Raw genomic sequence first — 14,034 nt, forward strand, 5'->3', positions numbered from 1 at the left:
TAGCTTCTACTGCTCCAAGTTGTTCAAACGCAGGAATTAAATTTTTATCTTTACTTGTACATGTCAAGGCTAAACTAGGGCAATGAATATAAAGATAGATTTTGAAATGAAAATTGAGAATTTTTAAAAATATCACCACAGAGTTGTACTGGGCAAGTCCTACAGAGGACTCTGTTATGTGTCTCAAGGTAACTACCAAACATAGTTATAGATAATTTACTCCCTAAACAGTACCTATTGTTTATTTTCGCTATTAATCAGTTCAAGAGTTACAGTGTTAGGAACAAAAAATAAACCTGTTAATGAAGAGCAGGACCTATTCCAGGAAGTAATGCCATCAATTAGCTAGATTGTGAATTGCCAACAGGTATGCCCAGGTGATTAATAATGCTAGAAAACTATCAATTACCAGTCATTCCAAAGAGGGATAAAATTAAACTTAAGAAACATTCCATTCCCATAACTTTTCTAAAATGAAATGAAGAACTTACGATTACAAAATTCTGCAAGCTCTGACCATTTATTATTCTGACAGACCACTGAGTCTGCCTTGCCAGGAACTTTTACAAAGCCTCTGTTACATTTGTAGGTTACTGTTCTTTTTTCAGGAAAACTTGTAAGACCTCCCAAAGTTGCTTGGGCATTAGGCACATCTGGGGGAAGGCTGCAGTCACCTAGGAAGGAATAAACAAAACTGAAGGAAATACCACTTTTCAATTCATAGAAACATTCTTTTCCCAAGACAAATAAGGGAGGCGGCAAAGGCTTTTGATGCCTACATAATATTTCCATCCAGTGCTGAGCTGACACATCAAGAACTTGCCAGGCTTCCTGTCTGTCAATTAACTCAAACAAGAAATTCCTGCCCCTCGTTATCATATACATAGAGAGAGAGCTTTAGACTTTCACAGAGATACTGTTTCGAGGCACACAATACAGACAGATGCCCCCTTGGAACGTTACACCTGGAGGAGACGACGTGCAAACTCGTAGTGCCAAGTCTGTGCACGACTGGACCCTGTGATGGTCAATGATCTGGCTTCCCAACCTTAAGGAGACGCGAAGGATTCACTCTCTTCGACCTCTGCCTGTCTTTTTGGCTTCTCCATGTTTGGCCCCTCTCCCCTCGAAGGCTCACTCCTAAAAACCCTGCCAGCTGGGGTCCAGCATAGTAAACCTCCTAGTGGCAGGTGAGCAGCGAAGAGCCTCTTTCCGTTCCCTGGGATCGTGCCAGTAGGAGGGCTGACCCTTACAGGTGGAGGATTCCGGGAACGATTAGGGATGCCCACGTGGCTCACCCGCCGCGTTCCGCGGACTCCTCGGCTGTCGTGCCGACGACCTCCACCCCTTCCACCCTGCCCGAAGGTTGAGCCGCAGGGGTGGGCTTCGGCCCCGGACCCCCACTCACCCGACGCAGCCGGAGGACGCAGGAGTAGCAGCAGCAGCTGCGGGCCCAGCCCGCCCAGGAGGCTCAGCATCGCGCGGGCGCGCGGGCGCACGGGACTCATGGCGCGCGGGGACGGGGACCCGGCGTGGGCCTCCGCGGTGAAGACACAGCGGGCTGAAAACCCGAGCTGAAGTCGGGGCAGCGCTCTGAAGTTAAGCAATAACAGTTAGATTAGCGCCCTGGGCGGGGCCGGGGCTCTGACTCACCAAAGGACTGAGAACGCGATGAGTGGGCGAGGGCTTTTCTCACACCAGGTGCTGGGCGGAGTAAGGGCGGGAGCCCCATCTTCACGGGCCCTTGGGATCCGAAAAAGAGGGAAAAGAGGGGCCCCGGGCAGGGAAAGCAGCTCGTCGGCGCCGGACGCTGGGACCCTTGCTTTCTCTTTGCTAGGGTGGGGCCTGCTATGAGCCGCCGAGTGGAAATGTAAATATCTGCTTTCTTACGTAAACAAAACAATGGGGGGAAAGGAGGCCAGAGGAATGGTTAAGCGGCGTAGGTAGGCGTTCCTCCTCCCGGAATCTGGATTAGTTTAAGTGGAAATGAAGCGCCTTTGAGTGCTGCAAAGTTGAGCGGTAGGTGCGGCAGGCTTGGAGTTTTCCCCGGGAGCTGAGAAACAGGACCCACCCAGGGACCTGGCGTCTTCAACTTGGAGGTCTGTCAAGTGGCAACAAGAAGATGAGAGGGAAGAACCACCGCGTGCTGTCTCCTTGAACATTCTGTAATCAGAAAACAGCAAACGGGAAACCATCCGAGAAAACAGGTCGAGAAACAGCAGGGACTGAACAGTGTTCTTAGCCTGTCTGCATGAGAATCGCTTTCATCGCCAGGGGTATTCCTTATAAACGAAGGACACCTCTTGGATTCTACTTAGGGACTGCTGTAGTGTGACTGCAAGTAGAAAGTCACCGTCCTGTGCTGTAAGCATGTGTCGGCTGGGAGAAAGTTGTAAAAACAAAAACGGAGCGCTAGAAAACTAAATAGTAAGAGGGTGGATTTTAAGAGGAAACTTTGTTAGAAAAACCTTAAGTATATGCCAGGGGTTTGCCAGAGTGGCCACACCTTAAAATGACATGGGGATGTTTTTAAAATCCAAATGTTCAAGTTACACCTGAAGTTAAAATCCCTGGAGATGGGACCGGGAGGCCATCAGGATTGTTTAAAGCGCTCTGCGTAATTCTACTTTGCAGCCAGGTTGAGAACCACAGAGCTATGACAGTGCTGGTCAAAAACACCAAAGGACATTGATGAAAGGGTCAGTTATTCATCTTCCTGGGAACAACTCAGAGCACATTTCCCATCAATAGTTGAACTGAGCTGGTTAGCAGAGTCCTAGCCTGGGTTTCCTATCCCCCCAGACACTTTACCTGATTAAATGAAATCCCCAACTTGAAATTATGCCTTGGTCCACCGACCAGCTGTGGAGTCCATGCCTCTTATCCTTTCCTAAATGCTTTCGGATCACTCTGTATTGGTTAGTGTGAGCTTTATAAGGAGGAAAACAACAGTTTCAACAACAGTATTTTCTCTGACTCATGCTTACTGTACTGAACAGAACTCTGTGTCACCCAGTGCTAGGACCATTCCAGGAAAGGAACTCCTATAGGCTTTCATTGAAGCCAATTAGTATTAAAACACCTTAGAGTTTAGAAGGGGAGGAGAGTGCTTTTAAAACCAAGTGATGTGATACTCATCCTTGATATCAAAATACCTTATTTTTACTTCCATATTTGGCATAAAATCACAAAGTGTATAAGGGCTCAGAGTGTTTCAGAAGTTATACCAGATCTTCATTTATTTTTCCAAAGAGCCTCCCTTGACTTGAACTACCACTCCCTTTTGCTAACCATCATAGGCAGGTAGTGTACATTCCTGCTTGAGCTCATAGAAGTGGTGTGAAAGGCGAGGTGACATCATAAAAAATAGTTGGAGATCAAGGCCAGTTACGGAGTTGCTAGAAGACTTAACTATGAGGCCTGTTAGAACTGTTTAAGTGAATATAATAACTTTTTATTCAAAGAAAACATTGAAGTCTGCAAATGTAGGAAAAAAAAATGTCTATCACCCAGCTTAACCACACTAAATGCTCTAAGCATTTACCTTCCAAACTACTTAGTTGATTATTCATCTTTTTTTAAAGGACTTTTATGAGAAGTAACAGTGGAATCTAGTGATACTTTCAGTAACAGCACTCCCAAAATTTCAACATTTCCTCAGAATGTTGAAAAAAAAATTTCCACTTATTCAACTTAGAAAAAGGCTCTTTGATAAAAATCTATGCATGATTAAGAAAAATTAAATATTCAAATTTGTAATTTACTGAAGATTATTTTGGCCTCAATTTGTTGTGTTCCATTATAGACATTATACACCGTTTTGCCATGACAACTTCTTAAAGTGGAGATAACTGTCCATGTTTTATAGATGAGGAAGCAAGCTGAGAAGGTAAGCAATTTACCCAAATCTGTGCAGCTAGTAAGTGACCAGGCCAGAATCTAAATCCAGTTTGTCTTATTCCCAAACCTCTACTTATCTATCCTACTCTTCCACACTATATTCTTTTTGTTGGAATTAATCAGCAAAGTTTCCTTCTATGTGAAGGACTCTGAATTAGGCAATTTGGGGAGATGATTAGAGACCCAGCTGCATCTGATGACAGCAGCGGACCTGAGCCTTCATACTTGATCCATAAAAACCACCTGTGTATTCTCAGGGACTCAGGTACCCACTGATCAAGAAAGATTTGGGACAAAAATAGGCTCTACAGAGCTTTGCAATTCCAAAGCAATGTTTATATAATTAGGTTGAAAAACGTTTAACAAAATAGAAAATAGTTCTACGATTTTCTCAGAGGTTAGAAAACATGGCTTCCACCACTGTCCCAGGCACCATCCAATGACTACATCAAAGGTTTTCAATACACTGAGGGCCACTTAGTACTCAGAAGCACACTAAGAAAGTGGTGATACTTGTGTTCCAGAATCTGTAACCTAAGAGAGAGTTTTTATGTGATAAATGCCATGAGCATGCCACAATCAATGTGCTATGAGGGTTCAGAGAAGACAGAAAGGAACATGGCTGTTGGGCGCAGAGGAGGCTGACATCCTAGTGATTCAACTAAATATGACAAATGAATATCAATGTAATAGGGAAAATATGAAAATAGATAATGGTATGAGCAGAGATTTGGGGTCAGGAAAAGCACAGTTTATTCCAAGAGGAGTAAGGAGTTTCATTTAAGGAGAGCTTGTAGAACTGAATTGGAGCAATAAAAGGTTGAAACCTAGACTGGCAGTAGATTTGAGGGAACCTTAAATGCAAGGCTTTTCCACATTTAGTGCTGCTCAGAAGCACTGGAGGACTGTTGAGGATTTTAAGCAGGAAGTTGAGAGAATTTCACAGTTGTGTGCAGGATGTTGCAATGGGGTGACTGAACAAAGACTCAATTTTACAGCTAACTGTGCAATGGTTGAGCCACTTAAGATTGGAGAACAGAAATGTCTTTAATTTTAGATTCATAAATGTATGTTAAGAAAACAATCTTGTTACTCTAAAAATCCCTTGACATGATTATTATAGTCATTTGAGTTTTTATGATTGCTCTTACCAAACATGTTTCAATGGAAGAACTTACAATTTGGTGACTCAAAGATAAGGAAACAAGGTGGGGGAAGTGTTAAAGCTGACTCAGCGCCTTGGTGTTTGAGCCTAGAGGTCCTATTTGAAAGAACTGTTTCAAAGTCAAGAGGTAATTTAGGGAAGAAATAAAAATTTGGTGCACTTATTGAAAGTAAAATGCCTTGGCAGGGTGTCCACATGGAGGTCTATAGCATAAGATGAAAATGTAGATAAGAACTGAGCTGGAGCTTGGATGATATGGCTGAAGGCATGGTAACCAAGGGAGAGAATGTAGACAGAAACTCGAAGAGGCCTGAGGTGTGAGCCTTGCCCCATCAATCCCTTGCCTCCACAATACAGTACAAATAATAAAGGGGAAGGAGGGAACGGTGGAAAGAAAAGAAGTGCCATTTCCTGAAAGCCTAGAGACACAAAACCTTAAGCCAGATATTATCACTCTATCTGTCAGGGAGGCAGTTGGTGTTTACAGAGGTTAAGTGCCTCCAGATCACTTTGCAGTGAAGGGTGGAGCTGGGGCTTAGGACCTTAACCCCTTTGTTACACTGCTCAGCATCATCCCCTCTGCAAAACCCCCTGCTCACAAAGTCAGACCCAGTACCAAAGGACCACCACCTTTCAGTATCTTTCAGTTCCTCAATTCTAAATCAGTCTATTTCATATTTGCATTCATAACTCAGCCTAGAATTATCCTATCAATCTTAAAGTCGCCAATGAAAATCAAAACTTTTTTCTGAGGTATTTTGTCACACAGTTGCAAACCAGGGCAGCTGTGCTGCACAGAATAAGCGTATTTGTAAAAAGTAAATGAAAACTGAAGAGCAGACTCCTGCTTCTTTTAAGGGGAGTTTATTCTTCAGGAATTCACTAATCAAGGTATCAGTGTACTACATCAAATTTAGCTTTTTTTTTTTCCACTAGGGGCAGGTTTAGCAGTACCCCATAAAAATGACTTAATACCATGTGATGTTTGCACTTGGCATGGTGGCATCCTGCCCTGCCTCTGGCTTCCTTGTGTGTGAGGAGAGGCTCAGAGGCCAAATGGAAACATGATGCTTGACTCACATGAGCAAATGTTTCTAGCCAAGCCCTGATTTTGTAAGACGACAGTGAATTTTTGCCAAAGTAGAGGTGGTGGCAGGAACCAGAAAGTTGTGTGGTATGTGTGTGTATGTATCTGTGTGTTTGAGTCTGTGTCTATATACATGTGTGTATGTGTATTAATGTGTGTGTGGCTGTGCTTCTGAATGTATGTGAACATGTATGTGTGTGTATGCGTGCATATGTATGTTCATGTGTGTGTGTGAGTATATGTGTATTAGTGTATATGTGTGAGTGTGTGATGGTAAGCAACATAGCACAAAGGCTGAGTGGGAAGTTTGGGAGTCATATTGTCTTAATTTCACATACTGACTCTATTGCTCCCTCACTTTCTATGTGGCATGGTAGCCAACCACTGTGACACAAATCACTTATTTATAACTCAGATGTGATAATGTTGCCTACCTCATAGGGTTTTTGTGAAAGATAAGTGAGGTAATGTATGTAAAACACTTGGCACTTTGTGTGACTCACAGTAAATACTCAATGACTATTACCAACAATTGATGACAATGACAGGCATGAGTGAGCACTTCATATACCAGGACATGCCCACTTTTCCTGTAATGTATTTAAAAAAAAATCATGACCAAGAATCTGAAAAATCTATAACAGAAATATCAAGGAGATGCTAATAGTGTTGAGACCATTCCACTATTTGCCTTATTCTTTCCTTACCCAGTAGAAATTCACCATTGGCAAAATTAGGTCATTTACAAAGATTCAGATTTGTTTAATATTGTCCCCCTCCCTACTTCCCCTGTTATCCCATCTGCATTTTGTTTGCCTTGATTTATGATCTTGCAAATTAAAAAGCAAAATTACAATCTGAGCTCATTAGAATTGCACAAGGGTAAGGAGAGAAAAAAGAAATGTGTGCTTAAGGATCACATCACATATGCTACTCTTAGTTTGAGGACTAACCTCACTGCTTAGCCATCATGGCAATGCCACAAGCAAACGACTACTACATCCATTTTCACATAAAACAAATGCTCAAAGGAGAAAATGATTGGATCAAGAGATACATATAGCAAAACCAAGATTTGAATCCAGGTCTCAGTAGCTTTAAAATTGTGCTCTGTCCACTACACATTACTTTATATTTGTTGATACATAATTAAAGATAACTGTTCCTTGATATTTCTCAGAAGGATTCATTAGTGGGTAAATATTTTCTTACTACTTCACTTTTAGTTGTCAAATAAAAGCCAATTACCTAAAGATGAGCATTTCCCTGGAATAAATTATACTTTTTCATATAAACCCAAGTAGTCTGCTATAAAGAAGGTGATTCAAACAAACATTGACTGCAATCACTGGTGAAAATGCTCTTTCCTCAAAGTCTCCATTTTTTACCACCTCCTCTAAGACTTCTGTAGTATCCTTTCTTCTTCCTCCTACATATTAATCCTTGTGCTTCAAAGCCCTTTGCCTCTCCTTGCTGATTCTTTTTTAGTACATTCTGCCACATATGGGCTCACAGAAGGATAACTCTAAATTGCAAGAAGGTTTGAACTTCTTTATGGTGATTACAAGATCTAATTTATCATTTTGTCTTTTATTCCCTAGTGCAATTTCATGCACAGAGGAAGTATTGAGTAAATGGTTGTTATATTTACCAGTCTATCTTCCTTATGACCCTAGAATTTATTGACTTGTTTAATAAACAGAGCAGATTTACTAAGATAAGGACTGAAAGCATTATTTCAACTTTGGCCATTTCTCTCTCATAATCCATAATTTAGATAAATCTTCCATGACCTCTGTATCTGATTAGAACCCCAATAGGTAGAAAAGAGAGTAAAGAATTTTCCAGGGTAAAAGATAAGATGATTTTGAATTTATTTGAGAAATACATGAAAGTGAGCTTCTTTTAACTTTCGGCCACCCTTCTCTCTACTTCAAATCTGCTTTATTCAAAGAATGGTATCATTATCCATTCAGATCTAGGTACCTCCCCATCTCTTGCTCCTATTACTTGAAGACATTTTATGGAAAAAAAAATATTCAAATTGCCAAAACAAGCATGATGTGGGGGGGGGGTGGAGTTCAACATCATTATTCATCAAGGAAATGAAAATCAAAAGCAGTAGGTTACTACTAACTCCCCACTAGAGAGACTCAAGTTTTAAAAGTCCTTTTATTAGTGAGAATAAGAACACCTGGAATTCTTGTACATTGCTAGTGAGAATGTATAATAGTACAACCACTTTGGGAAACACTTTGGTCACTTCTTAAAAAGTTAAATGGATACCTTGTATGTTAATCACTCTTTGTGACCCCATGACCTAACAATTCCAATTCTAAGTATTGGCCCAGGGAAAAGGAAAACATATCTACAAAAGACTTGCACATAAATGCTCCTAGCAGCTTTATTCATCATAGCCACACATGGAAACACTTCAAATGTCCATCAACAGCTGAATGGATTAAAAAAACCGTAGTGCATGCATACACTGGTACTTTCATATGCGCTCACTATTCAAAAGGAACAGATTAGTGATACCATGGGAGAAGGCAATGGCAACCCAGTCCAATACTCTTACCTGGAAAATCCCATGGACGGAGGAGCCTGGTAGGCTGAAGTCCATGGGGTCGCAAAGAGTCGGACACGACTGAGTGACTTCACTTTCACTTTTCATTTTCATACACTAGAGAAGGAAATGGCAACCCACTCCAGTGTCTTGCCTGGACAATCCCAGGGACGGTGGAGCCTGGTGGGCTGCCGTCTATGGGGTCACACAGAGTCGGACACGACTGAAGTGACTTAAGCAGCAGCAGCACCACAGCAGTGATTACCGTCAACAGTATGGATGAATCTGAAAAACATGCTTGGCCAAGGGAACCTAGACACATAAGAGTACATACTATATGATTTCGTTTGTGTGAGATTCTAGAACAAGCAAAATATTTACTATGATAAAAATATAATTAATGACCATCTAAAGTGGGCACGCCAAAGAGGTAAGAGGACTGATTGCAAAAGGGCGACAGGGAAATTCTGAGGGCGACAAAAAAAGCTTTGTATAACATCCATTGGGGTGGTGGTTTTGTGTGTATGCATTTGTCAAAATTCATCACACTGAATACTGTAAATGATGCCATTTGGCTTATGTAAATAGCACCCCCATAAAGTTGATAAAAAATGAGATCAGAGTTTTCAGCTCTGGAGTTGGTGGGCTTTAGCAACAAAGAACCAAATAAGTCATTATATCAAGAACAGCACAATCAAATGTGTTGTTGTTTAGTCTCAAAGTGTGTCTGGCTCTTTTGTGACTCCATGCACTGTAGCCTGCCAGGCTCTTCCGTCCATGGGATTTCCCAGGCAGAATACTGGAGTGGGTTGCCATTTTCTTCTCCAGGGGATCTTCCTGACCCAGGGATCAAACCTGAGTCTCCTGTATTGCAGGCGGGTTCTTTACTGCTGAGCCACCATAGAAGTCCTACAATCAAAAGTATCTTTTTCCTTTTTGCCCCCTTATCTAATAGATCAGATTTAATTAAATGGTGTTAACCTTACTTGTGCTATAATTTCAGCCTGTCCAGTAATCTTAGCCTATAAGGAACAACAGTAGTGACCTTTGCTGACTTCCAAAAAACTGTGTTTTATATATGTGAGAAAACTGACAACATGACAGACACTGATAAGCATGTTGGATAAACCTTTTGATTTGGATAGTATAACCCTTGTTGTTTACTATATTCTGAGAGGCACATGGTCAAATCAGAGGGCTCATTATTACCAGTACATCTATGGGAACTTCCAAGTGTGACTTCCCATTAAGTGAAAACCTAAGGGATTCCATCATCCATACAATTTTGACCCCAACTTATTCTCACTGCTCCATCTGAGGAGCTAGTAATGTTTTCTCAGAGTTAGTGAGGAGGATTTCTGGCTGTCCTCCAATGACCTATCCTATGAGTTCCCACTAAATCTTGTGCTAGCATGATATGGAGGTAATTCAGATGCTCTGGGGTGTTCATCACCAATATCTCAGTTAATCTTCCATCCACTCCTTGACAAAAGTGTTATAATCCTCCCCTAAGTGAATTTCAAGGATTACCTAACCAGCGCAAAGTTATACAAAAATGATGACCAGATCTTGCACTTGATCCATCAAGTGTACTAAAGATTTTGCACATGATCCATCACACCACTCACACGTCACAATATACAGTCTTGCAAAATGAAACAACTGCAGACACCACAGAGTGCTGTATATTTGGTCTGCTCACTCTAAACACGCTGTTTTCACTCGTTTATGAACTGGCTCAGATATCACTTTTCCATAAACTTTACCATTTCCATGAACTCGGGGTTTTTAAACAACAATAGGATGAATTGGCCAGTCCATTCTAAAGGAGATCAGTCCTGGGTGTTCTTTGGAAGGAATGATGCTAAAGCTGAAACTCCAGTACTTTAGCCACCTCATGCGAAGAGTTGACTCATTGGAAAAGACTCTGATGCTGGGAGGGATTGGCGGCAGGAGGAGAAGGGGACAACAGAGGATGAGATGGCTGGATGGCATCACCAAGTGATGGACATGAGTCTGAGTGAACTCGGGGAGTTGGTGATGGACAGGGAGGCCTGGCGTACTGCGATTCATGGGGTCGCAAAGAGTCATACAGGACTGAGTGACTGAACTGAACTGAACTGAACTGAGGATGAATTGGGGGATAACTGTACCCATACTTAAGAATGTACTATGTCCTTCTTCCCAGTTAACTTAACCAATATATATCAGTTCAGTTTAGTCGTTCATGTCCGACTCTTTGCAACCCCATGGACTGCAGCATGCCAGGCTTCCCTGTCCATCACCAACTCCCAGACCTTGCTCAAAATCATGTCCATCAAGTCAGTGATGCCATCCAATCATCTAATCCTCTGCCGCCCCCTTCTCCTCCTGCTTTCAATCTTTCCCAGCATCAGGGTCTTTTCGAGTGAGTCAGTTCTTCTCATCATGCGGCCAAAGTTTTGGAGTTTCAGCTTCAGCATCAGTCCTTCCCAGGAATATCTAGGACTGATTTCCTTTAGGATGGACTGATTGGATCTCCTTGCAGTCCAAGAAACCCTCAAATACATATAAATAAATGTAAATGCAATATAAAAACACACAAATATAGACCTAACTAGAGTGTGCTTCTGCAGTTAATTATCAAACCCTAGTTGTGCCTCCGTGGATGTTTTCTACATGCTATTTCCCATGTGTCTTTATCAGTCGTCCTTCAGGGGCAGCAGTGTGGTTAAAACAAACGGTCATTTTGTTGTCTCGCTAAGGTTTTGCAGTTTAACTGTTTCATCCCTGACTATATAGAAATTGTGTTTAAACTGGCTGCTCTTTTCATACTCTCCTGTTTTTTCCAAAAAGCTTTATCTGGAATAGTAGTCTATGGACACAGTTCACAATTCAGAAAAGACTAAGTGAAAGGATACTACACTTATATAAAAAGAAATTTTTTTAGAAAGTGTTTAAATATCCAACTATATTTGGTTAAATATATTTTAGTATGTATACCTACCTTACTGAACATTATATAATGATTAAGAATTATATATACAAATAAATTTGTAACAGAATATGGAATGTTTTATTACAATGTTATTTGAGCAAGATAAAAATGATAAGTTCTATATATAATAGCATCATCCATTCGACTATTTATCAACATGAAAAAAAGTTATAAATAAAAGAAAAAAGTAACCCAAATGTCATCTAAGTATATACCTGTGGAGTAAGCTTACTGATTTTTTCTTCTTTCTGTTTTTATTTTCTCTATGAGCATTCATTACTGTTAATTCTATAAAATTTTCTCTTAGTTTAAAAGAAATCCTATCATCTGATTCAAGATCATAATTGCTCAGTATTTGATTGGATCGCTCTCGGTTGTAACTTGTTTGACTCTAGTGATTTGAATTCATTCTACTTGAACTTCTTGCAATTTAATTCCATTTTCATCATATCAGTTGCATCCTTTCTAGTTTGAAAAAATTTCTCCTTGGTAGAAAAAACAAAATCCAACATTTTTTGGCAAGTCAAATTCTTCCCATCCAGGATGCAGCCCTTTATTTGCACTCTCATTAACAACTGTCTGATCTCGAAAACTCTCATCCAGACTGTCCCAATAAACCCTTCCCTGTTTTTGTCACCTCCTCTTCATTACTTATGGGTACCGTGTCCAGATTAAACTGTCATCTGCTTAACAATGACTTCCCATTTGCAGAGGATCAAGTCCAGTCTTCTTAGCCTGACACCAACAAGTCCCTTTGTAATTTGACATTAGGTCCTCCTTGCCTTGTTCTCATCAGTCTCATGTATGAATGAACAAAATTTGCAATGCCCTGGTGAAACTTCTTTCCTTGCTGACCTCTGGCATCCAGTTCCTACCTCCACATCCTGACTTTCTCTCAAAGAATGCCCTCCCTGCCCAGGTTGGTCCAAGAAAAGTCTTCCTTGACCATCAGCCGGAAGAATTCTCCATCTCTTCTGAATCCTACAGTAATACACTTATTTTCCCGAAAGTATGCTTGCATGCATTTGAGACATCTCTTCCAACATTATGTTGAACTCTTTTAGATCTTATAAGGTTGTTTAGTTCTGTTTGCTCTCTTCCTCAACTAGGTTATAAAGCAGCAGTGTGACACAGTGGGTAATATCACTGGCTCTCAAGCCTTCTGCTTGGGTTTGAATCCTGACCCCATCTCTTACAAGCCTATGGCCTGGAGAAGTTACTTCGTTTTACTGAGCCTCATCTATAAAATGGAGATAATAATAGTATCTATCTCATAGAATTAAGTGAGATAATTTAAAGTACTTGGAATAATGCTTGGTATACATTTTACACCAATTAAATATTAGCTGTCATGGCTGTTAGTTTAGTGTAAGGAGTATATTTCATATTTCTTATCATCCACAACTCTTAGTAAAAAATGTTTTACTAGGGAATGAAGAGTAAAAATGTTCATGTATTTGCTGATTTTTCTGATAATGAGACAATCTTTATATTAGCAACTAGTAAACCTTAGGAATTTATTAATAATCTATATGTATCAACAGTCTATATATGCTATAACATTATTTTATTAAATAGTCACAATAAATCTTCTCTCCTACATTGCTTCATATGTGACTTTTTATTCAAGTTTTAGGTTATGAGTGTGTGCATGCAATTGAAAAATCCAAACAGTACTTCTTAAGGATATGAAACAGTAGTCACCTGACCCATTGTCCCTCTAAAAGGTAACAATTTTCAACGTCTTTAATATATCTTCTGGTATATACCTCTGTACTCTATTGTTCATGTCTTACTATTTCTTTATCAATTTTAGACCTTATCTGTTGACTTCCTATTATGGAAGATTAGAATTTAAGTCTCTTACACCCCAACCTCCCATACTTACTTCTTTTCTCTCCCTCAGCCTCTCAATATAGTTATATAATCATCTTTACTTGAATTAATATTCAATATTTATATATTATTACTATAACATTAACAGATTAGTATATAGTACATTATTAATTTTTGCATTTGCCGGTGCCAGCCGGCAAAGTCGATCAGGTCCCGAGAACGTGCATGGCGGGGCTGAGAAAGGAAACTAAAGCAAGAGAAATCTACAACAAAGATGGGGTCGAGAGGTTCAGACACGTCTCCACGAAGGGACGCAGTCTGACCCCAACTTTATTCAGCATCTTATATTTATACATAAGAGCGTGAGAAAGACAAGACAGTTAACATTTTTTCTTGGTTGACCTATACATCTTACAAACAGTCACAAGAAATCTTGAGAGCATGGGAATGGCACCCTGTTATTATTTCTTACACCAGATAACATTTCTCTGTGCATGAGAAGT

At 40.4% G+C, this 14,034-nt stretch overlaps 1 protein-coding gene across 26 annotated transcripts in view; it reads right to left on the reverse strand.

Moving 5' to 3' along the window:
- Window positions 1-3,028, reverse strand: part of CD55 (CD55 molecule (Cromer blood group)) — a 28,649-nt gene extending 25,621 nt beyond the window's left edge. For 7 of the 26 annotated variants that reach the window (XM_044943255.2, XM_025286153.3, XM_025286148.3 and 4 more), the window contains exons 1-3: window positions 1,699-3,024; window positions 1,409-1,593; window positions 492-674 (exon numbers count right to left, since the gene is read on the reverse strand). In XM_044943255.2, coding sequence (XP_044799190.2) covers window positions 492-674; window positions 1,409-1,508 — 283 coding nt within the window. In that variant the 5' untranslated portion in view covers window positions 1,509-1,593; window positions 1,699-3,024. The other 19 variants (XM_045165776.1, XM_044943250.2, XM_025286150.3 and 16 more) reach the window with 13 other exon arrangements.
- Window positions 3,029-14,034: the final 11,006 nt, after the last annotated feature.

This window comes from Bubalus bubalis, chromosome 5 (genome assembly GCF_019923935.1).
Source record: "Bubalus bubalis isolate 160015118507 breed Murrah chromosome 5, NDDB_SH_1, whole genome shotgun sequence".
Taxonomy (NCBI): Eukaryota; Metazoa; Chordata; class Mammalia; order Artiodactyla; family Bovidae; genus Bubalus; species Bubalus bubalis.